This window comes from Gorilla gorilla, chromosome 4, assembly GCF_029281585.2.
Source record: "Gorilla gorilla gorilla isolate KB3781 chromosome 4, NHGRI_mGorGor1-v2.1_pri, whole genome shotgun sequence".
Classification (NCBI taxonomy): Eukaryota; Metazoa; Chordata; class Mammalia; order Primates; family Hominidae; genus Gorilla; species Gorilla gorilla.
Window position 1 is genome coordinate 47,112,624 of NC_073228.2, and position 23,281 is coordinate 47,135,904.

At 53.0% G+C, this 23,281-nt stretch overlaps 2 protein-coding genes across 24 annotated transcripts; both read right to left on the minus strand.

Moving 5' to 3' along the window:
• Nucleotides 1-6,261: 6,261 nt before the first annotated feature.
• Nucleotides 6,262-10,710, minus strand: HEXIM1 (HEXIM P-TEFb complex subunit 1). The gene has a single exon (XM_055387866.2). The coding sequence runs from the start codon at nucleotides 7,724-7,726 to the stop codon at nucleotides 6,647-6,649; it is 1,080 nt and encodes a 359-aa protein (XP_055243841.1). The 5' UTR covers nucleotides 7,727-10,710; the 3' UTR covers nucleotides 6,262-6,646.
• A 2,013-nt stretch (nucleotides 10,711-12,723) lies between these two features.
• ACBD4 (acyl-CoA binding domain containing 4) lies at nucleotides 12,724-23,261 on the minus strand. 23 transcript variants are annotated; one of them, XM_004041510.5, is made up of 12 exons: nucleotides 23,208-23,261; nucleotides 20,593-20,844; nucleotides 20,220-20,343; nucleotides 19,941-20,065; nucleotides 19,553-19,673; nucleotides 19,397-19,481; nucleotides 19,034-19,154; nucleotides 18,719-18,805; nucleotides 18,343-18,413; nucleotides 18,185-18,260; nucleotides 17,008-17,147; nucleotides 12,724-13,459 (listed from the first exon to the last, which is right to left on the minus strand). In XM_004041510.5, the coding sequence occupies exons 4-12, from the start codon at nucleotides 20,026-20,028 to the stop codon at nucleotides 13,331-13,333; spliced, it is 918 nt and encodes a 305-aa protein (XP_004041558.3). In that variant the 5' UTR covers nucleotides 20,029-20,065; nucleotides 20,220-20,343; nucleotides 20,593-20,844; nucleotides 23,208-23,261; the 3' UTR covers nucleotides 12,724-13,330. The 23 variants fall into 23 exon arrangements, with proteins under 23 accessions (XP_004041558.3, XP_030866679.2, XP_063562404.1 ...); XM_031010819.3 differs by having other exon boundaries at nucleotides 18,343-18,451; XM_063706334.1 differs by having other exon boundaries at nucleotides 18,185-18,263; nucleotides 20,589-20,844.
• Between the last annotated feature and the right edge of the window lie 20 nt (nucleotides 23,262-23,281).

Here is a 23,281-nt window from a genome sequence, read left to right on the forward strand (position 1 = left end):
CCTTGTGATGCGCCTGCCTCGGCCTCCCAAAGTGCTGGGATTACAGGCGTGAGCCACCGTGCCTGGCCAATTTTTGTAGTTTTAGTAGAGACGGGGTTTCACCATGTTGGCCAGGCTGGTCTCCAACTCCTGACCTCAGGTGATCTGCCCACCTCGGCCTCCCAAAGTGCTGGGATTACAGGCATGAGCCACCGTACCTGGCAACATTCTCTTTTTTTAAAAAAATAACTTTTTATTTCTAGCCTCAACCATTTACACTTTGCTTGAGAAAGAATAATAAAGTGGAATTGTTATTCCAGTGATGTTGTGCAAATGTGAGAAATAGTACTTCCCCCAAAAAAACAAACCTCGAAACCCCACAAACTCAAGTGTACTTAAGTACTTAACGTTCAAGTACTTTTTAACTATAACCAACTTTTCCACCACACTGTTGTGAATATTTGTTGCTAGCTGTTATGGGTATAAGTGATCAAGGGAAGAACTGATGCATTACCTAATGCTTGACTAAATATAGCCAGCCCTTAAGTAGGTAGAGTATTTGGTTGTGGGTTTTGTTGTTTAAGTCTGTGGAGTCCCTCTTTGGTTTCTTTAACTTTTGCAGTCGTTAGGACAGAGTATATTTATTTACATTTCTCCAAGCAAAGTCTTGCTCTGTTGCCCAGGCTGGAGTACGGCGGCGCGATCTCGGCTCACTACAACCTCTGCCTCCCAGGTTCAAGCAATTGTCCCGCCTCAGCCTCCCGAGTAGCTAGCTGGGATTACAGATACCCGCCATGATGCCTGGCTTATTTTTGTATTTTTAATAGAGACGAGATTTTGCCATGTTGGCCAGGCTGGTTTCGAACTTTTGACCTCAAGTGATCCATCTGCCTTGGCCTCCCAAAGTGCTGGGATTACAGGCGTGAGCCACCATGCCTGGCCTAAATTTACTTTTTAATAGAGACGAGGCTGGTTATGTTGCCTGTGTTGGTAACTATGTTGCCTAGGCTAGTCTCAAGTGCCTGAGCTCAAGTGACCCTCCTGCCTTGGCTTCCCAAAGTGTTAGGATTACAGGCATGAAGCCACTGCGCCTGGCCTGTCTAATCTTTATTATGCTTCCCCTCTTTAGAGATACTTAGTCTGTTTTTCAGAACTAAACCAATCTGGAACTCCCTGGCTCTCTCTCCTAAAACTCTGAAGTCTAAAGGACCCTGTCTCCTGAGGGCTCTAAGAAAAGCTGTCCAGCTAGCTGTGTCAGTTTGAGAAGCAGTTTTTCCTGATTGAATACCTAGGCCCCAGTAGGAAAAAGGGAGCAAACTGAAATTGCTAATTTGTAAGCCTGGTCTTTTGAGCAGCTCAGTTAAAATGCTTGACAGAGGACTTAAGTGAAAGGCTAGAGTGGGCTTGGGGTTCATTTATCATCAAAGCCCCCTGTTCAATGTAGGTAAATCAGCGGGGTGTGTTGGTATCCACCTTTAGTCCCAGCTACTCAGGAACCTGAGGTGGGAGGATCACTCAAGCCCAGGAATTTGAGGCTGCAGTGAGATATGATAGCGCCACTGCAGTCTAGCTTGGGCAACTGAGGGAGACCCCAGCTTTTTTTTTTTTTTTCAACTTTTTTTTTTTTTTGAGACAGGGTTTCACTATGTTACCCAGGCTGGTCTCAAACTACTGAGCTCAAGGATTCTGCCCACCTTGGCCTTCCAAAGTGCTAGGGTTACAGGTGTGAGTCACCGGGCCTGCTGAAAAGTTTTTTTTTTTTTTTTTTTTTTTTTGAGACAGAGTCTTATTCTGCCGCCTAGGCTGGAGTGCAGTGTGGCGTGATGTTGGCTCACTGCAACCTTTGCCTCCCAGATTCAAGTGATTCTCCTGCCTCAGCCTCCCAAGTAGCTGGGATTACAGGCACCCACCACCATGCCCAGCTAATTTTTGTTTTTTTTGTTGTTGTTGTTGTTTTTGTTTTTGAGACGGAGTCTTGCTCTGTTTCCCAGGCTGGAGTGCAGTGGTGTGATCTCGGCTCACTGCAAGCCCTGCCTTCTGGGTTCATGCCATTCTCCTGTCTTAGCCTCCCGAGTAGCTGGGACTAAAGGCGCCCGCCACCACACCCAGCTAATTTTTTGTATTTTTAGTAGAGACAGGGTTTCACCGTGTTAGCCAGGATGGTCTCGATCTCCTGACCTCGTGATCCACCCGCCTTGGCCTCCCAAAGTGCTGGGATTACAGGCGTGAGCCACCGCACCTGGCCAATTTTTGTATTTTTAGTAGAGACAGGGTTTCACCATGTTGGCCAGGCTGGTCTGGAACTCTTGACCTCAGGTGATCTGCCTGCCTCGGCCTCCCAAAGTGCTGGGATTACAGGCGTGAACCACTGCGCCCGGCCTTTTTTTTTTTTTGAGGCTGAGTTTCACTCCTGTTGCCCAGGCTGGAGCACAATGGGGCGATCTCGGCTCACTGCAAACTCCGCATCCCGGGTTCATGCCATTCTCCTGCCTCAGCCTCTCAAGTAGCTGGGACTACAGGCACCCGCCACCATGCTCGGCTAATTTTGTATTTTGTATTTTTAGTAGAGATGAGGTTTCTCCATATTGGTCAGGCTGGTCTCTTAACTCCGGATCTCAAGAAATCCACCCACCTCAGCCTCCCAAAGTGCTGAGATTATAGGCATGAACCACCACGCCCGGCCCAACCTTTTTTTTTTAAATTAAAATATAGGTAACTAATTCTTCTCTCTGCCAGGAGAGCAATATGCTAGTTAAATGTTTCAATAGAAAGTGTAGAAATAGGAGGCCGGGTGTGGTGGCTCACACCCATCATCCCAGCACTTTGGGAGGCCGAGGCAGGTGGATCACGAGGTCAGGAGATCGAGATCATCCTGGCTAACACGGTGAAACCCCGTCTCTACTAAAAATACAAAAAAAAATTAGCTGAGCGTGGTGGCGGGTGCCTGTAGTCCCAGCTACTTGAGAGGCTGAGGCAGGAGAATGGCATGAACCTGAGAGGCGGAACTTGCAGTGAGCCGAGATTGTGCCACTGCACTCCAGCCTGGGCGACAGAGCAAGACTCCATTCCCCCGCCAAAAAAAAAAAAAGAAAAGTGTAGGAATAGGCTGGGCTTGGTGGCTCACAACTGTAATTTTGGGAGGCCGAGGAGGGCGCATTGCTTGAGCCCAGGAGTTTGAGACCAGCCTGTGCAACAGGGTGAAACCCTGTCTCTCCAAAAAAAAAAGAAAGAAAGAAAAAAACAGCCAGGCGTGGTGGCAAGTACCAGCTACTCAGGAGGCTGCAGTGGGAGGATCGCTTTAGCCTGGGAAGTGGAGGTTGCCATAAGTCCAGATCGCGACACTGCACTCCAGCCTAGGCAACAGAGCAAGACCCATCTCAAAAAAAAAAAAAAAAAAAAAAAAGCCAGGCGCGGTGGCTTATGCCTATATTCCCAACACTTTGGGAGGCTGAGAGGGGCGGATCACTTGAGGTCAGGAGTTCGAGACCAGCCTGGCAACCATGGCAAGACCCCGTCTCTACTAAAAGTAGAAAAATTAGCCAGTCGCAGTGGCGTGCACCTGTAATCCCAGCTACTCGGGAGGCTGAGGCAGGAGAATCGGTTGAACTCGGGAGGCTGAGGCAGGAGAATCGGTTGAACCCAGGAGGCTGAGGTTGCAGTGAGCTGAAATCATGCTACTGCACTCCAGCCTGGCGACAGAGTGAGACTCCGTCTCAAAAAAAAAAAAAGTATAGAAAGTGTTAATACAAAACTGAAATTTTGAATAAACCTCATCATTGTGAGAATATAAATGCAAAAAAAAAGGTAAAATGCTAGTGCCTTTGAAAGCAAAATTCAGACATACTTGCATAGCTTAAGGTAAATTGATGTATGAGAGTTATTTATAATTAGATATTTGTGTATATATATATTTTTGAGACAGTTTCGCTCCTCTTGCCTAGGCTGGAGTGCAATGGCGCGATCTCCTCTCACTGCAACCTCCACCTCCCGGGTTCAAATGATTCTCCTGCCTCAGCCTCCTGAGTAGCTGGGATTACAGGCATGCACCACCACACCCGGCTAATTTTTGTATTTTTAGTAGAGACGGGGCTTCTGTATGTTGGTCAGGCTGGTCTCTAACTCCCGACCTCAGGTGATCTGCCCACCTCAGCCTCCCAAAGTGCTGGGATTACAGGCATGAGCCACTGTGCCCAGCCTAGATATTTGTATATTTGAAGACTGGACTGAATTTGTCTTCTAAAACATACTTTTTCTGATGATAAATGCATTTATAGTCTTTCTAAGATTCATTTTCTAAATATCATTTTTCTAATAGTAGGGGAAATAAGATTTTCATAGATGAATCCCTCTTTAAGAAGAGGGTCTGGGCTGGGCGCGGTGGCTCATGCCTGTAATCCCAGCACTTTGGGAGGCCGAGGCGGGCGGATCACCTGAGGTCGTGAGTTCGAGAGCACCCTGACCAACATGGAGAAACTATGTCTCTACTAAAAATACAAAATTAGCTGGGTGTGGTGGCACATGCCTGTAATCCCAGCTACTAGGGAGGCTGAGGCAGGAGAATCGCTTGAACCTGGGAGGCAGAGGTTGCGGTGAGCCGAGATTGCGCCATTGCACTCCAGCCTGGGCAACAAGAGCAAAACTCCGTCTCAAAAAAAAAAAAAAAAGAAAAAGGGTCTTATGTCAGAGATAATCACTGCTGCACCTTACAGTTCAGTCAAAATGAGGCTTCAGCTCTGCACTGTAAAGCCAGAGGGCACTGTTGCTGCCTTTCCAAGCAGCTGTTTTTCTGGGGCTGCTGCATGACGTCATAGCAGAAGAAAAAAACACGAAGAAAACTATTTCAAAATAAATGTTTAATATAATTTTTAGACCAAAGAAAAACTCAATCATACATTGTCTCCAGTGGACCATATGTGCCAGAACAGGACCAACTCAGTCCAGCTTTGAAGGCCCTGATTCAGTCCTACTGGTATAATCTCCCTTGATTTATTGATTTGTGTATGCTTCTTATGCAATACAAGGTGCATTTTACTCTTGAAGTCCCTATCACCTCCACCATCGCCATTTAACTGCAAAAGCATGCTTCCTAATGGGAGGGTTTTCTTCCCCCTTCCCTGCAGAGGTTCTGAACCTTCAAGGAGTTTGACAATCTTATGAATCTCTTGAACCTTCTCCCCAGAAAAATGTACATACAAGTCTACAAATAATTTCATGGGGTTCATGGACCCCAAGGCCCACAATGGTTTCTAAGGCCCCAAATTAAGGAACCTCTGTGCTAGTGATTTGAGCAACGCAACTGCCCTCAGAAGACACTGACACAGGGCAGGTGAAGGACTGGGTTAACCAAAGTGACAGGAGGGAATCTCTTAATTTATATTTTTATTTTGGGGCAAAATTTAGTTCTCAGGGCCTCCCTACGTTTAAGAGCAGAACTACTCAAGAACCTAAGCAGCTATCAGCATAGTTTAAGCGATTTAGAATAGGGCTGTGCAAGGGAATGTACAGGGTTCCTCATTCAGCTGAGGACCTCATTTAGCTCCTTAACTGGAAGCTTTACATTTGATCTGCAGTGAGGGGACATTTCTAATTTTAGTTTGACCCACATGGAAAGGTGGATAGCTTTTTTTTTGGTTTTGGTATAGAGAGCATGTAGAATTGGACAATTAGGTAAATCCTTGGAATCCCCCAAACAGCCATTTGCTTTATAAATCCAGTATATCTTACCTCTGAACGTCTTAAAGAGCTGCCTCACAAATTAATCTAACCATTGCTTGCACTAAGAAGTTTGCCAAAAGCCTCTTCCAGCCTTACTGGGGGGAAGGAAGAGATTACTGAAAACCAACTTGTAGGAATGAAATGAGGCTGTCAGTTGTCTAACCTAACAAACTGCCAAATTAGGTTTACATTTTTTATTAGACTTTTGAATGGCCGAGGCAGAGTTAAATTTAAAATTTTGGATTGTAGCCACTTTCCACTCGCCTAAACACTCAATACCGGTTTGTTTATTTTTCCAGCATCAAGAAAGAAAACCAAGGCACTAGAAAGCAAGCACACTTAAGTATTGAAGATAATTACATCTTAAATTTTGCCTGAACTGTATATTGTAGCATACTTAAACCCATTCAAGGAAAAAATTGGCAAATTGAAAATTCTCCCATTAAAGATTGATATTTTTGTAAACTGACAAATTTAACGATTTCGGTACCCCTCCCCAAAAATGCAATCACATAAAATATATCAATACTATTTTGAATTAGCTCTAGAAATCACACTGAAACTATGTTACGTTTACAAATATTAAATTTATTATAACTAAAATGAATTTAATTGTTCTCAGATTTGGCCACCTTATAGCTCCGTTTAAGGAGGGGATTTGTTAAAAACAAAAATGCATTATAACTTGGTCAAATTACTTTCACATTAAGGAAAAAAACTTCTAAAAAGAAAAACAAGAAAAGCAACTCTTCAGTTTCACATAATTAAAAGAACAGGAGAAAGCACGCAAGCTACATATAGCTAAATTTACGAAACCAACCAAAGCCAGGGGGATTTCTCTTCTGATTATGTGTCATAAAAAGGTCCACTGTCTTATATACACATGTATATAATGTTACATTCCATCACTGTAAAAAGTCCCCTTTGCCCCCTCCCCCAAAAAAGTTTCAGTCTAGTCTCCAAACTTGGAAAGCGGCGCTCGCTCCTGCTGCCGGTGCAGTTCGTTCTCGGTCAGCAGCTGGAGGTTCTCGGCGCGCAGCCGGTCCAGCTCCAGCTCCAGCTCCCGCACACGCGCGTCGTCGCCACCCAGCCGCTTGCTCTCCAGCCGCAGCCGGTTGTTCTCGTCCTCCATGCGCGAGAGGCACTTCTCCAGTTCCAGGTACTCCTTGATGAGCTCCTGCTTGCTCATGTTCTGCAGGCTCTCCGTGTGGTACCGCTCGTACGTCTCCGAGAAGTCCCGCTGCAGAAACTCGCTGCCGTCCCCTCCCATCCCATCGCTGCCCCCATCCTCCTCACCCCCTTCTTCCATGAAGTCGTCATCGCTGGTGTCGTCGGATTTGGCGGCGGCCCGCTTGGAGTACAGGCCGGTTTTGAGATCCGGCTCCTCCTGGTCGTGATCATCCATGAGGAACTGCGTGGTGTTATAGGGCGCGACCGGCTGGCCCTTGGCGAACATCTCGGCTCGGATCCTTGAAGCTCGAAGGCTCTGTTTCTCGTCGAACTTTTTCTTCTCTTCCCAGGTCAGCTTGTAGTACGGTTTCCAATGCCGCTTCTTCTTGGACGGGCGTCTCCTATGTTTTTTCTTCCCCAGCTGTCTCTGCTGCTGTCCCCACTCCTCTTCGCCCCCTGCGGCAGGAGCCCCCAACTTACTGGCCTCGGAGTCATGACAAGGCTGGGCGAGCAGCTCGGCCTCGGGCGTCGGTTCCACTTCTGCCGGCGGCGGGAAGTCGCCGCCAGCGGACGAGTCGTCCCCATTCTGGCCCTTCTCGCCCTCTCTCAGGCAGCTAGATTCTGGACAGGCCTGGGTCTGCAAGGGAGGTGGTTGGGACTCCAGGCTCCCTTCCCCCTCCGGCCCCGGACGGCCACCCAACTGGGGGAACGCTCTCGATTGCCACCTACTGTCCTCCTCGGGCACCCGCTCCTCCGCGCCTGGAGGGCGCTCAGGGTTCAGCTCTTCCTGGACAGCAGCAGCACCTGTACAGTTGCTAGTTGGAGGCTGGTGTTGATATTCTGACAAGAATGGCTCGGCCATGGCTAGTAGAGTCCTCGAAGTTTAAGAAATTTTGGCTAGTAAGTCCTTAAGGAAAAAAATGGGTTTTTCTTAAAAAAAAAAAAAAAAAAAAAAGTCCAACAGAGTCCTCTTCAGTTTGTAATTCCTGCAGTGACGCCTTTAGCTAGTCCTTCTATCAGCAAACTCCAACTGCAATCTGGGGAGCTCAAGTCAGTAAAGGGTTAAGCGCCCACAGTGCGGCCAGCTAGCGGGTCCAAGGGGGTGCAGCGGCAGGAACAGTACGTAATGGGCGGAGGTGGGCCTCAAACCTCCAAGCGGAGCACCCCAATAAAGGAGTTGGTGAGCAAGGTGATGAGGGTAAGTCCAGTGCGTGAAACCCAGCCCCGAAGGGGTTAAAACTACCGATGACGCTGCCTCCGAGGGGCCAGATCCACAAAGGGTTAAATCCCCTGCCGCAGAGCCCACAAGGGGTTAAAGTCCCGGCGCCACCTCCTCCCACTTCCACGGGTGTCGCTTCCACCCAAGCTCCCAGTTCCCTAGGCCCGGCCGTAGCCTCAGCAGAGGACAGACAAACTCATCTCCCCTTTGGCTCGATGCTCTGCTCTGCTCAGTTCTCCTCCGCCTCCTCCTCTTTTCCTCCCTCCCTCCTCCCCCTTCCCACAGCTCCTCTTCCGCGTCCTCCCCCGACTTTCCCTCCCAACCTGCCTCTCCACCTGCCAACTTCCAACTGCTGTCTCCCAGTCCTCTGCGCCCCTTTTATATACAGGCTTGTTCGCCCCGCCCGTGCGCATGCGTAACGGAGTTCCCTTTGCGGGGCGCCGGGAGTCGTAGTTCTTTTCTTTCGGGCCCGCCGCCCTCGCGCGCCGTGCGACGTAGCCAATCCCGGGACGCGTTGGGGGCGTCTCCCTGGCCGACACCTTCCATCTCTTAGACCTCGCTAAAGAAACGCGAGCGGCCATTGGTGAAAAATCACACGACTCGCTGAGGAAGGACGGCCAATCGCAGAGAAGATGGGGCGGGTTCTGGACCGTACCATTCTGTTTCAGGAATACGAGAAGATTCGATGGCCTATGAGAGTCCACACAGAATATTTTTATGAAAAGGTGCGTTATAAAGGCTATTATCGTATTTTGTTCTCAGCGGAAGGGTTCCGAAGGTTATGAACCTTTATTAACTAACGCAAGAATGGTTTATTCCTAAAAAGTAGTCCCTAAAATGTAAAAGAATTAAATCCTATAAAGAGAGACGTCGGCCCACGGCTGCTAACTCGCGAGTCTTAAGATTATAGAAATGGCTTCAAAGCGGGTGGTGAGTGCCTGAGACTGACACTTGCGGAAGGATATGCGAGCACATTTTGTAAAGAACGAAAAGCGCATGAAGAAGTAAACAAATGAAGAATAAAAAGTGCCGCCTTAAAGGGACAGTGTGACTGCGTTTAGCGCCGCAGGCTCGCACTAGGCCTCGGAAGACGAAAAGGCGGGTTCGAGTCCCGGTGACGCCGACTCCCGGACTGAACTCGGTACCCTTAGCGGAAGGTGGCGGGGTCCCACCCCCAGCCTGGTCTCAGAAAGCCGCCCCCGCCCCAGGGGCAAATGCAAACTGGTGATTCGCGACCAAGGCTCTTCCCTGGGCCGAGATCGGAAAGCTGGGGCCGGGGGCGGGCGGGGGAGTGGAGGGGGAAGCGGGGGAAGGCCTTGCCCCCACGCCTCAGCTTCTGTCGAAGAAAATGGCCTCCTGGGGCCGATTTGGTCTTTTCACTTCCGAGCGAGATCATTTCCTGAGCCGGGACAGAGGAGGTCCGGGACAGCCATGAGGCTGTTTGTTGGGAAGAGTTCGGAATGATTAATGAGTTGAAATCATCAGCCCTGGCTATCCGAGAGGGAAGCAGGTCTCTCACCCGCAGAGGCCCTTCCTCATCAGTGGGCGCTGGGCAAGACTGGGAGGGAAGCATGGAGGAGGCCTTGCTCCGAAACTTGCGGCAGGGGATTCTGGCGCAGGGCTGGGGGGGCCGATTCCCCCGGGGGCTTAGTTTCTCAGAGAGAAATTATCTAGACCCAAGCCCCCAGCCCTCCATAAACAGGGACTGAGAGGACCCAGAGAACCCTCCATACCAGTCACTGAGGCCTAAAATCTTGGCGCCCTTTCCACTTCTCCTTCGCCACACACCCAGTGACCCTTTCTTCTTATTGCTTCCTTAATAGCATCCCTGACATTCCAGCACGTTTGCACTGTGCACCTTTTACGCACAGAACCATGTGACCTCACCACAGCCTGGCAAGTTAGACACGATAGGAATGAGTGTCTCCATTTTACAGATAAGACATCTCTAAGACACTGGAAAATAAGTGACTTGTCCAAGGTCACATGACAACCATGGGGCAGTTCTGGCTAGAGCGCTGGTCTTTGTGACCCCCCCCATGCCAGTTTTTTTTTTCTGTCACAAACACAAAACCCATTTTTTCTTAAAATCGGGGAAAACTCTGGATTTCGTTCTTTTTATTCCCAACAACTTCAACCTTATTCAGCCCCTATATCATTTGGCAAACAGGAGGGTACAAAGAGGGGTGGGATGCCATTCTTGCCTTCAAGTTGCTCCTGGACTGTGGAGAGGCCATCAGACCACAGCCAGCCTAAATGGCAAGTGAGGGAAATCCCGGTGGGAGCTGATGAGCCGAGTGCATGGGAGCTGGGAATTATGGACAAGCGTCAGGAGCAAGTGACTTCCTGGCTGGCTCTGAAGGATGAAGAGCTTTCACGCAAAGTGGCACGAAGAGGGGCATTTTAGGAAGACCAAGCATCATGTGCCAGGAAAGGGCTAGTCTGGGACTTCGGTGGCTCTGGGCAGTGTGAGATATCGGGGGTGGGGGCCAGTGGTGATGGGCATGGCCAATGTAGATGCCTCTAAGGGGAGCCGCAAGCACGCGGGCCTCTGGGCACAGCTATATGTTCTGAAAATGAACACCTTCGTTTGTTTTCTCTGGGCTTCCAAGAATTCGGGTCCACCTGAAAAGTTCCCCACTCCGTGTGGCTTCATCCCTTAGGAGGCTTCCTGAGAGCAACAGCTGCCCCTCAGAGCGCTCCTGGAGGAAAAAGGGATTTTGCAGAGAACTTGGTTATCACAGAGAGTTATCCCAGAGACCTCCAAATTGTTACCCCATCTTCAGACTCCAGAGGATTCTGGGGTACCCCCAGTCAGGGCATTTGGAAGGCACTGCTGAGCCTAGCCTCAGTGTCCTGGACTGGGCTCCACTGTATGGTTTCATGTGTTCTACTGGGGGAGAGGTGGACTGACGAATAGGTTGTGGAATTCTAGAATTCTGTCAAGGGGCCAGGCAACCTTACTGTTAGCTGGGTTCTAACCCTTTGCCAGGCATTTAACATGCCCCATCACTGGTAAACCCCAGGACTGCCTTATGAAAAAGAGATCAACTCTATTTCACAAAAGAGGCCACCCAAGCCCAGAGCAGTTAAGAATCTTCCCCAAGGGGGCCGGGCGCGGTGGCTCACGCCTGTAATCCTAGCACTTTGGGAGGCCGAGGCGGGCGGATCACGAGGTCAGGAGATCGAGACCACCCTGGCTAACATGGTGAAACCCCATCTCTACTAAAAATACAAAAAATTAGCCGGGCATGGTGGCGCCCGCCTGTAGTCCCAGCTACTTCCGGGAGGCTGAGGCAGGAGAATTGCTTGAACCTGGGAGGCAGAGGTTGCAATGAGCCGAGGTCGCGCCACTGCACTCCAGCCTGACAACAAAGCGAGACTCGGTCTCAAAAAAAAAAATCTTGCCCAAGTTCCACAGCTACTGTGCAAGTGGTGGAGCTGGCTTCAGCTCCAGGCCTGCATCCCCCACCAAGGTGGCCCTGCTGTTGTCTGTCCTGCTTGCTGCAGTCCAGCCTTATCACAGGGGCTATTCAGCCTGTGCTTGTGACCCTGGGCTGAGCCGTGCAGGTGCAGAGCGCACCGTCTAGCCTCAGGGATGCCTTCCCGGCTTTGAGAGGACTGACGACTAAAGAGTGACTGTGGCTTCCAGTGGGGCCAATGATGGCGAAGCCTGAGACGGTGGTCGAGACTAGAGGCTGACAGGGAACTCAGGAGTTTAAGGATCTCAGCCAGGGGCCTTCAGAACTGCCTCTTCCTTACCCAGGGGTAGGAAGGTCCTAGGGCCCAGGTGGTGGCAGCGGCGGGGGACTCCGGTAGGGACCCTGGCCAGTGGACTTGGAGGCGCTGGCACCAGGCGGCGCTCAGAGCGGCCAGTTTCGCCATTGAATACAGGCCGGACCGAGGCTTGAGCCAAGACGGCCCACGGACGACAGGGCTTGTGCTGACAGAGGGAGGCCAAGGCTTCTGGCCCGTGCCCCCGAAGGCGACTGCACGCGGGCGCTCGGCCCACCCCGACAGGGGCTTCCAGGCGCGCAGGGCCCTGCTCCCTACTCAGGGCGGGGCGAGGACGAGGCTCTCGCTGGGCCTTGGCCTCCCAGAAAATCCCCTGGGAAGGCCCAGGCCCGGAGGTCAAGGTGGGGCACCGGGAACTGAGGCAGCTGAGGAGGGGGCAGCGGACATTTCTGGGGCCGGGGGCTCGGAACCCCATCTCTACGCCCGGGGCGCGGAGCTGGAGCAGCTGCGGTCCGCTTTGGGCGGGGGCCAAACCAGCTCCTCGGCCCCGCCCAGCCGTGCTCCGCTCCTCCCCGCCACCCCCAGCTCGCTCGGACCCCGCGTCCCCGACGGGGCGGCAGGCAGGGCCGCGCCCTCGGCCCCCCGCATTGGCCCCGCCTTCCCAAGGGCGCCCCGCTCCCAGCCCGAGCCACCGTTGGTTCCCTCCCTCTCCCCTCCACACAGAGGCCTGTTTTCCCTTCGCTTGCCCGGGGAGGAGGGAAAATATTCCCCATTCAGAAACACCAACCGCTGGCTTCTTTCAGGGCCATCAGGGGGGCATTGGGTGGGGAGCAGGAAAGGGACTTGTGCCTCGCTCGCGCCGGGCCCCGCTCCCCGCTCCCTCCGTAGGGGACCAGACAGCAGAAGATTATGGTTTTCTTTTATTTAGTGAAACATTCGTTTGTAAGTGAATCTTCAATGAAGACGTCCCGAGTGTGTGTGGGGGCGGAGGGGGCCGGCAGGGGAGGAAAGCGAGAAAACTGCGCTCATCCCCCTCCCCCGGAGCCTGCTCACTCCTCCCAACTGGTCCGGGCCTCCTGGCCTCCCTCCCTCGGCCTCCCAGCCAATCATTCTTCCAGGCCCCGGCCCAAGTCCCAACTTGCTCAAGAGCTGAACCTCCTTGGGGAGAAGCAGGGGTGGGAAGAGTCAGGTGACCCAGAGACTGGGGAGGGCAGGGGCTGAGACCCGATAGCCCCGCCCCCGAGTCACGGCCAACCCAGCACCGGGGACGTGTACCACAACAGCAACCTCCCAGGGGAGCCTGGGGTGGTTGCGGGGAGGGAACGAAGCGTCCCTGTGAAGCTGCAGGGAGGGGTGGGGTCTTATTTGCCCCCCGCGCTGCTTTAGGGGAGGAGGTGCGAAGGCAAACACTGACAGGAGGGGGAATTTTGAATGCTGTTCTTCTAAACCCTAGGAAGGCTCAGGGCACAGCAAGATAGTCTCAGTTGGCTGCAGAGACCCCTCCACTGACAGTCACCTCTTTTGGGTCCGAAACATTCGGAAGAGCCACTGGACGACGAAGGGCCACAGGAGGAAGAAGAGCAGCGCGGGCCCCGGGAGCCCAAGGGGCCATGGCCGAGCACTGGGCCTGGGCTGCGGCCTCTGCAGCCAAGAGGGAGGGAGTCAGAGGCCAGTCCAGGCCTCAGCACAGCCTCCCTAGGAAACTGCTTCCAATTCAGTGAAAGATTGGAAAGACCCTGCCCCTAAGTCTGCACCACTAGAAGGGAAGTGGCCCCCAGGTGGTCCTGACAGGTTGAATGCCAACTCCCTCCCACATCTTCCTCCCCAGGGCAATCCCAGTATCAAGAGAGGCTGGAGGGGCTGCGGGTAGAGGGAGCAGCTTCCATGCCATCTTCTCTGGGCCACAAAGCAATGACCCTTGGTATGACCTGAAGACCTGTGTTGTTAAGGATGTGCCACATATGTCAAATGAGGACCCTGGGTACCTAGATTTTAGTTTCCAAGTATCATTCTCCACTAAAAAGGAGCCAAGGCTCCTTGGAGAAGTGGCTGATTCCAGGCCTGGGGCAGGGAAGGTGGGAGTGAATGTGGGGCGCCTTGTACCAGGAAAGCAAGGTCGCTTTTAAAGATTCATCAGGTCGTGTTATAAGAACATAAGATCCGGTATGAAAGGGTCTTGAATGGCCAAAGTTGTGACTGTCTGAGCATCAAAAAGAATGACTGTGGCAGACCGGGTGGGGTGGCTCACGCCTGTCATCCCAGCACTTTGGGAGACCGAGGCAGGTGGTCACGAGGTCAGGAGTTCAAGACCAGCGTGGCCAAGATGGTGAAACCCCGTCTCTACTAAAAATACAAAAAAAATTAGCCGGGCATGGTGGTGGGCGCCTGTAATCCCAGCTACTCGGGAGGCTGAGGCAGAGAATTGCTTGAACCCGGGGAGGCGGAGGTTGCAGTGAGCCGAGTTCACGCCACTGCACTCCAGTCTGACCGACAGAGTGAGACTGCATCTCAAAAAAAAAAAAAAAAGGAATTACTGTGGCTCCTGGGAATACTGAATCTGTGAAATCCATAAGCCCACAGTGATACTCAAGAGAAAACTGGAATTTTGTCACCATTTAGGTGGCTTTTAAATTAATTTCTTTCTTTTTCTTTCTTTCTTTTTTTTTTTTTTTTTTTTGAGGAGTCTTGCTCTGTCTCCCAGGCTAGAGTGCAATGGCGTGATCTCGGCTCAGTGCAACCTCCGCCTCCCGGGTTCAAGCGATTCTCCCGCATCAGCCTCCTGAGTAGCTGGGATTACAGAAACCTGCCACCATGCCTAGCTAATTTTTGTATTTTTAGAAGACACAGGGTTTCACCATGTTGGTCAGGCTGGTCTCGAACTCCTGACCTCGGGTGATCCACCCACCTCAGCCTCCCAAAGTGCTGGGATTACAGGCGTGAGCCACCGTGCCCAGCCCAAATGTTTAACGTGACTCTAATCTAGTGTTTAGATCTAACCCCCAGTTCACAGGAAATGTGTATCGAGGAACCACCCATGAGGATGTAATTAGACCCAAAAGGTGGAACATTCTACAGGACACCAGCCCAGACTGGTCAGCAAGTCAATAGCAAGGAGAAGGACTGGGCTAGATTAAAAGAGAATTGAAAGGGGAACAGATGCAATGTGTGGTCCTAGCCTGGAAAAACAGAGCAGCTGGAAAAGGCGGTTTCAGGATAACTGGAGAAACTGGAATTTAGATTGGATATTTGATGATATTAAGAAATTAATAATTGTGTGTTATAAAATGTTTGGGCTAGGTAGAATGTTCTTATTTTGAGAGATGTGGTTTTTTGTTTGTTTTTGAGACGGAGTCTTGCTCTATAGCTCAGGCTGGAGTGCAATGGCACCATCTCAGCTCACTGCAACCTCTGCCTGCCAGTTTCAAGTGATTCTCCTGCCTCAGCCTCCTGAGTAGCTGGGATTACAGGTGCCTGCCACCTCGCCCAGCTAAGTTTTGTATTTTTAGTAGAGACGAGGTTTTGCCATGTTGGCCAGGCTGGTCTGGAACTCCTGACCTCAGGTGATCCACACGCCTTGGCCTCCGAAAGTGCTAGGATTACAGGCGTGAGCCACCACGCCCAGCCTATTTTGAGAATATGAACCCAACTCTTTCGAGGTGGAACATCATGATGTTTAGAATCTTTTTTTTTTTGAGGCAGGATCTTCCTATGTTGCCTAGGCTGGTCTCGAACTCCCAGGCTCAAGAGATCCTCCCTCCTCAGCCTCCCAAAGTGCTGGGATTACAGGTGTGAGCCACTACGCTGGCCTGTAATCTACTTTAAAATCTTCAACATTTAAAAGTAGTAAATGGTAGGAAAAAAAGAAAAGGGGGCCAGGCGTGGTGGCTCACACCTGTAATCCCAGCACTTTGGGAGGCTGAGGCAGGTGGATTACGAGGTCAAGAGATTGATACCATCCTGGGGACCATGGTGAAACCCCGTCTCTACTAAAAATACAAAAAGTATCTGGGCATGGTGGTGCTGCCTGTAGTCCCAGCTACCCCGGAGGCTGAGGCAGGAGAATCACTTGAACCCGGGAGGCGGAGGTTGCAGTGAGCCGAGATCATGCCACTGTACTTCAGCCTGGGCGACAGAGCAAGACTCTATCTCAAAAACAAAAAACAAAACAAAACAAAAAAACAGAAAAAAAGAAAAGAAAGAAAGCCCTGTTGAGGGGGAGGGGCAGTGTTGAAAAGTTAGCCATCGTGGATCTGAGGAAATCCTGCCGCTGTGGGCTCACACCTGCTGTGCTGAGTGGGTTAGGGGTCACCCCAGAGATGCCTCACATCTGGGAACCCAGCCCTCTCTGCCCCCACCACCTCAGGCTTTTCAAGAACAGACCCACTCAGAGTTAATGGTGGGTATCAGCTTTGCAGGGAGACAGAATAGGGGCCACTGCCAACTCCATCGCTTAATGTTAATATTAACAGCAATAGTAGCAACAGAACCGACTGGAGAAGGATGTGTGGTGGGCACCACGGAAGCACCAACATGCATGGTTGAATCCTCACAGTAGCTCAGAGAGGCTCTCCCAGGCTGTGTGCCCTCAGGCAAATTAGCCCCTTGGAGCTTTAGTTTCCCTCTCTAAAAGGGAGGTGAAAAGAAACTCTATCTCATAGGGCTGTTGTGTGGATTCAGTGGGAAGATGCCCATGAGTGTTTGGCACCCAGCGGGGCTCCAGCAATGGCAGCTGTTATTTAGTTTGCAGGAGCCCAGGATCCCAAGTGTCAGAGGCAAGCAGAGCTAGGAGTTGAGGAGAGGGATGCAAGGGCTGAACCATTTGGGGCAAATCCTAATTCTGGGAATGGAAGTCCTGACTGAGGGGCAATAGGGACCCGCATCCTCAATGCCCAGAGCAGACACATCATGGCCCTTCCCACACGGGATTAGTCCTGAGGCTTAGCTTCTCTCCAGGCAGAGGGAGGGGAGAACGGCAAAGGGCCCCACCCACTGTGCCTTCAGAGTGGAAGCATGTCAGCCCTCTCCACCCTCACCCCCACCTCCTGCCTGTAGCAGGAGCCATGCCATTCTCTGGAGAGAGATGTGGGCAGGTGGAGGCGTGAGGACAAAAACAAAAGTGGCTGGAAGAGGAGCCCAGAATAAAGACCCGATTCTGCCATCATCTTGTCCTATGGGGTGGGGGACTCTACCTGCTCAGGGGGCCGGGGCATGCTCTCCAGGCTCTGCACCCTCGCCTGCACCTCCTGCATGCTCTCCTGTAGTGCTCGAACTGTCCCCAGCAGCCACACGTCCAACTCCTGGGGCCCCGGCGGGCTGCCCCGCAACCCCTCTGAGGAGCACAGACACACAGGGAAGGGGGCTCAGGAGGCAATTCAGCTCTGGGCAGGGTGGGGGCAGGCTGGGGCAAGCCCAGGAAAGTGTAGGAGTGGAACCCAATCCCTGTACCAAGCGTGATTCTTGCAAAGTCCATCTATGTAGCTGAGTAATGGGCTGCTATGGGTTTAATCCCAGCATGGCCGCTTATGACACAGATCAAGTCATTACCTTTTTTTTTTTTTTTTTTTTTTTAGACAGTCTTGCTCTGTCGCCCAGGCTGGAGTGCAGTGGCACAATGACCTTGGCTCACTGCAACCTCCGCCTCCTGGATTCAAGCGATTCTCCTGCCTCAGCCTCCCGAATACCTGGGATTATAGGTGCCCACCACACCCGGCTAATATTTGTATTTTTAATAGAGACAGGGTTTTACCATGTTGGCCAGGCTGGTCTCAAACTCCTGACCTCAGGTGATCTGCCTGCCTTGGCCTCCCAAAGTGCTGGGATTACAGGCGTGAGCCATCGTGCCCGGCCAAAGTATTAACTTCTCTGGGCATCATTTTGTCTTCTAAAAATTAGGAGAAGATGTCATTTCTCTCACAGGGCTGCTTGCTCAGAGGAAAAAAGGAGAAACTTTTCAAAATGTCCATACAGGACCTGACACACAACAGGAGTTCTAGAAGGGAAGAGGGCAGAACTCATTGTCTTCTGAGATTTCCAAACGGGGGAGTCCAGAGAATATGGATGACTTCCCAAGGCTGTGCAGCTGTAGGTGGGAGAACTGGGCTAGGACTCCCATCCCGCTGGCATTACTCAGCACCTGCAGAGGGTGCAGACTCCTGGGTGCCCTTTGGGGAGAGGAGGGAGGGCGGGGACTTTGCCCATCCAGGCAGGTATCTGGCTGGTTGGCAGCCCTTCCTGGACAGAGGCTTCTCGCTCAGTGCCCAGCAATGGACTTTCAACTCTGCCCTAGGAAGGCAGCCAAGAGAAAGCCTGGGGTGCCAGGACCACGGGAAAGGGCAGAAGTGGGTGAGAGGTTGGGTAGGAGCTCACCTTTCTCTGTGGGGGGCACGGGGCTGTTCCTGGGATCACGCTTTCCTCCAGATGCTGCCCGCTGCTCTGTCCAAACCTGCTGAGATGAGTCAGAGAGCTGAGGGTGGGAGTGGGAGCACAGTGGGGTGGGAAAAGGGGGGAATGGGGACTGGGCTCACCAGCTCAGGCTCCAGCTGCTCCAGGGAATCACAGAAAACCTCGGAGTCCAGGTCCCTGGGTGAATGGGACTCTGTGGAGGGGTTGGTAGAGTTACTGCCCAGAGGGAAGCTGTGGAGGGAGAGCAGGAGTATGCACTGGGCAGAAGCACCTGTTTAGGAGACACTAGAGATACGAGGCACTAGAGATATTAACACCTGAGGCACAGATGGGCGCCAGAAGCAAGGCCCTGGAACAGGAATCCTAGACCCCGGTCCCCACCTTTGGGAGCACAGGAAGTCTCAGTGTCTGTGGAGGGCACAGCGTGGCATCCAGCCTTCTCCCCTCCAGCCCTCCCCCAGCCTGAGTTTGGTCCACCCCTCCTGCTCAAGCACTAACCTGGGCTTGGGGATGCCGGTTCCTTGGGGAGGCAGGGAGGCTCTGAAACAGCCCCAACATCTCCATTCACAACCTGCTCTTTCCAACCTGCCAAGACACAGCACCCAGAGGTGGGCCTGGGGAGAGGCTGGCACCTCCCAGTGTGATCAAGCCCCTACTCGGGATGAGCCGTGGATGCTGCCTGGGATCCACCTCTCGGGGGCTTGGGGGTCCTAACAGGGATGTCCCCTGGAGCCCTCTGCCCCCAGCCCACCTCAGCCTAGACCTAAGACGGTTCACTCAGCACTTTTGGAGCTCCCAGCTTGGGAGTCTGACCTGTGACCCTTCTCAGGAAGGTCTCTGGGGGCCTCGGCATGTCAGGGATCACCTGGTACAGGGGCTCGAAGTAACCAAACATGTCCTCTGCCACCTCACCCAGGGGCACTGTGTCGATCACCTGTAGGGGAGGGGGTCTGTTGGGGACAGAGTGGCCTCCTGTCCCTTCCACCCTGCTCCTGCCCTGTCACACACCTCCACCCTGTGCCCAGTCAGGGGCCAAAGATAGGCAGGGCTGGGGGTAACATGAAGGTGGTGATTCCCATGAGGGGGTCCATGTGTAGGAAACGTAGTGGGGGTCAGAACTGGAAGGGTGAGGCCACCTGGCCAGGAGCCTGGGGACAGAGAACCTGCAGCCCTTACCTTCTGTGCCACCAGTTTCATTTCAGTGATGTAGGCAGACATGGCCTCCTCCCTGCTCATCTTGCCCAGACTGTTCCAGGCGTCCCTGGGGGCAGAGGGCTGTGAGAGGGCTGCTTGACAGCTGAGGCTTGTTTGCCCAGCCAGCAGGGAGCTCACCACTTATATCGTCCAATGGGGTCCCAGAACCCGGGCCGGGGGACCAGGCAGGGCCCCATGGTGGCCTGCTTGTAGTAACTGTAGAATCGCAGCATCTCTTCATAGGAGGGGCGGTAAGAGCCTGGGCAGAGAGTTGGGAAGCCAGGGCAAAGCATCACTCCCAGTTCCAAGGGGCGGAGGGGCGGGAGAACCCCGCTTGGAAAGGGCAGAAGTGGGGATGGGTCCCACCCAGGGCATCTGGACTAGGATAGGAAGCGGAGGGAACCCCCAGGACAGCCCAGGCAGGGGCTTGTCTGCAAAAACTGCAGTGATCAGGACCATTCTTTCTTCAGAGTCAGACCCCAGGCGTCCTGAATGCGAGTCCAAATGCGAGTCCCCGCAGCCTCACCGTTCTTGGGCAGGTTCTGGATGACGCTCACTGCAGCCTGGAACTGTTTCTGGCAGTCGGGCTCTGGGCTTTCTTTCTCGGTGCCCATGCTGCTGCGAGCCCTGGGGCCCTACTTTTGAGCGACTCTGCAAGAAGCAGCCTTCGTGTGAGGGGGCCTCCAGGGTCCCCCCGGCACCATAAGCCAAGGATTCACTTCTCAGAGGGGCAAACTAAGCTCTTTAGAGGCCTCAGACACCCTGGGAGGTCAGAAGTTGTGGTTGAGGAGCCTCCTTTTCCTACCTCAAGGCAGTGTTGTGGGGTCAGGGTCGCCAGGTGGCGAGGCAGGTGGCGAGGCAGGTGGCGAGGGCCTCAGTGCTAGATGTGTCCGTCCCCAGATGCGCCTCCTTTAGGTGCACATCTCCAACTCCCGAACAGGTGGAGAAGCAAGAGAGGAGGAGTCAGGGCGGGGCGAACAGTCTCCCACCCTGGCCGCCTGCACCTTGGCCCAGCCTGTGCCCCGCGGCGCCCACTGCCAGGACACCTGGTTCCTCTCTCGCCACCACCCCGCGGCTTCCTACTGACCCCGGGGTCCAGCAAGGCCGGGATGGCGACGCAGATCGAGGGGGGGGATTTAGGCCAATGAGAGAGCCTGTTTCACATTCGGCTTACCTACCTCAACCATTCAGCACGGCCCTTTCAAGATCATGCAAATAGTTTCTCAGAGCCTTTCCCAATCAGGCGGGGCTTAATCGAAGGGTCGGACTTCCCAGCCCGGGATGGCCAAGGCGGGCGGCAGCGCCCCCTGGTGCACATAGTGAAAGGTCGTGGCGTCCTAGCGCCCCCTGGTGGAAATCCGCATCTGTTCGCTGATATCCAGGCCTGGCCGATCCGAGGCAACCCACTCAGCTCTCTAGACACTTAGGCACTGGGGATTTAAAAAAGTCATGTCCTGTGGTCAGGTGTTCTAGAGGAAGGACATCACAGCTCAGTTTTGGAAGATGGTCGGGCACGGTGGCTTATGCCTGTAATCCCAGAACTTTGGGAGGCCAAGGCGGGCGGATCACCTGAGGTCAGGAGTTCGAGACCAGCCGGGCCAACATAGTGAAACCCCGTCTCTACTAAAAATACACAAATTAGCCGGGCGTGGTGGCGCGCGCCTGTAATCCCAGCTACACGGGAGGCTGAGGCAGGAGAATCGCTTGAACCCGGGAGGTGGAGATTGCAGTGAGCCAAGATTGCCCCACTGCACTCCAGCCTGGGCGACAGTGAGACTCCATCTCAAAAAAAAAAAAAAAAAAAAAAAGAGTACGCAAAATGGACATCGCAGAATGATGGTTACCAGAGGCTGGGAAGGGTACTGGGGAGGGGGGGAAATGGGTACAAAATACAGTTAGAATGAATGAGATCCGGTGTTCGGTAGCACAATACAACGATTATAGTTACCAATAATTTATTGTATCTTTTTATTTTGTTTATTTTATTTTATTTATTTATTTTTTTGAGACGGAGTCTCGCTCTCTCCCGGGCTGGAGTGCAGTGGCGTGATCTCAGCTCACTGCAAGCTCCGCCTCCCGGGTTCACGCCATTCTCCTGCCTCAGCCTCCCGAGCAACTGGGATTACAGGCGCCCGCCACCACGCCCAGCTAATTTTTTGTATTTTTTAGTAGAGACGGGGTTTCACCATATTAGCCAGGATGGTCTCGATCTCCTGACCTCGTGATCCGCCGACCTCGGCCTCCCAAAGTGCTGGGATTACAGGCGTGAGCCACCGCGCCCGGCCTATTGTATCTTTTTAAATTAATTATTTTAAAAACAATTTTTGTAGAGGCAGAAGTCTCATTATGTTGCCCAGGCTGATCTTCAATACCTGGACTCAAGTGATCATCCCACCTGTGCCTCCCAAAGTGCTGGGATTACAGGCGTGAGCCACCGCATCCGGCCAATTTATTGTATATTTCAAAATAACTGGGCGGAAAGTGGTGGCTCAGGCCTGTAGTCCCAACACTTTGGGAGGCCAAGGCAAGAGAATTGCTTTGAGGCTGCAGTGAGCTATGATCATGCCACTGCACTCCACCCTGGGCAACCAAGTAGTGAGACCTTGTCTCTAATAAACAAATAAAATACAAATACAAATAACTAAAAGCGGAATTGGAATGTTCCTAATACAAAGGAATGATAAATGCTTGAGGTGATGGTTACTTCAATTACCTTGATTTGATCATTACACATTTTATACCTGTATCAAAACATTACATGCCTCTCCATAATTCTCTGCAACTATTAAGTATCCATAACAATTAAAAGAAATGTAGACTTAGCCTATCCAACAACAAGAATAACAAAAGGGTAAACCAGGAGAATAAGGAAGGTTGTTTCTGGAGGAAGGAACGGCAGGATCAAAAGCACAAAGGCGAAGACGATAATCAAGAAGAAAATTCAGGACCCCAGAGTGGCGTAGGGACCCAAGCCAGTGTGCAGAATCTCTGGGCCTGGGAGATCTGAGAATGGGGTAGAGCAGGGCAAGTAGGTGGCAAATCCAGGCCCTGAGCACTAGCCTCTCTGTAGGATGCCACGCCGCTGGCCGCCGCAAAGTGGCGGTGTGCGCCCATGTCTCTGCCGGACCCAGGCCACCGGCTGCAGAAACGCTGCCACCTGGACGTCCCCCACTTCGCGCACGCACTCTGGTGCTTGCATATAAATAGTAAGTGCACACCCGACTCGGCCACCAGAACCTGCACACGGATGCCCACCCACGGGTTGACGTCGCGGACAACTACACCGCGGGTGCCGGGCTGGGGTGCCGGCCTGTCCGAGCCTCGAACCCAGAACCAGTTGCTGGGGACTCCAGGCTCGGCTCCGCCTCACGCTCCCCAGGTCCGTCAGCTCCGAGACTGTGGCTCTCCGAGGGGGCAGCACTTGGCCTGGCACAGGGAGGTTAATCCTATGACGTCACTGCCAACCTCCCCACCCCCGTGCCCATCCCTTCGGGTTCACGCTGCCCCGAGCGGCTCAGCTCCCCGGGTTCTGCCGTCGCTCCCGGCCCTGCGTCCCGTCCCGGCTCCGGTTCCCTGCTGAGGCCTGCGGCGCGACGGGGACGCGGAAGGGAAGGAGGAAGGGGTCCTGCGTCAGCCTCGAGTCAGGGCCCCCGGGAAGGAGAGGGTGTCTGTGCCAGAGGATGGCCCTCGTCCCCGGTGCCGGCTCCCACCCCCAGCCCCGCAGCATGGGGGCTCTAGTCACCCTTGCGGCCAAGATCAGAGGCTCGCCCGGACTAAGGGGAGACGGACTCACGAGCAGGGGCGAGCGCTGAGGCTCCGGGCTTCCAGGCCACCGCCTGGCCCCGCCCCCGCACCGCCCCGGCCCCG

Coding starts and splice junctions, on each gene's coding strand:
- HEXIM1 (XM_055387866.2), bottom strand. CDS start 7,726: ATGGCCGAGCCATTCTTGTCAGAATATCAACACCAGCCTCCAACTAGC.
- ACBD4 (XM_063706330.1), bottom strand. CDS start 20,028: ATGGGCACCGAGAAAGAAAGCCCAGAGCCCGACTGCCAGAAACAGTTC. Junction 19,482..19,552: donor CCCATTGGACGATATAAGTG/GTGAGCTCCCTG, acceptor CTCTGCCCCCAG/GGACGCCTGGAACAGTCTGG. Junction 18,806..19,033: donor CTTCCTGAGAAGGGTCACAG/GTCAGACTCCCA, acceptor GTGTCTTGGCAG/GTTGGAAAGAGCAGGTTGTG.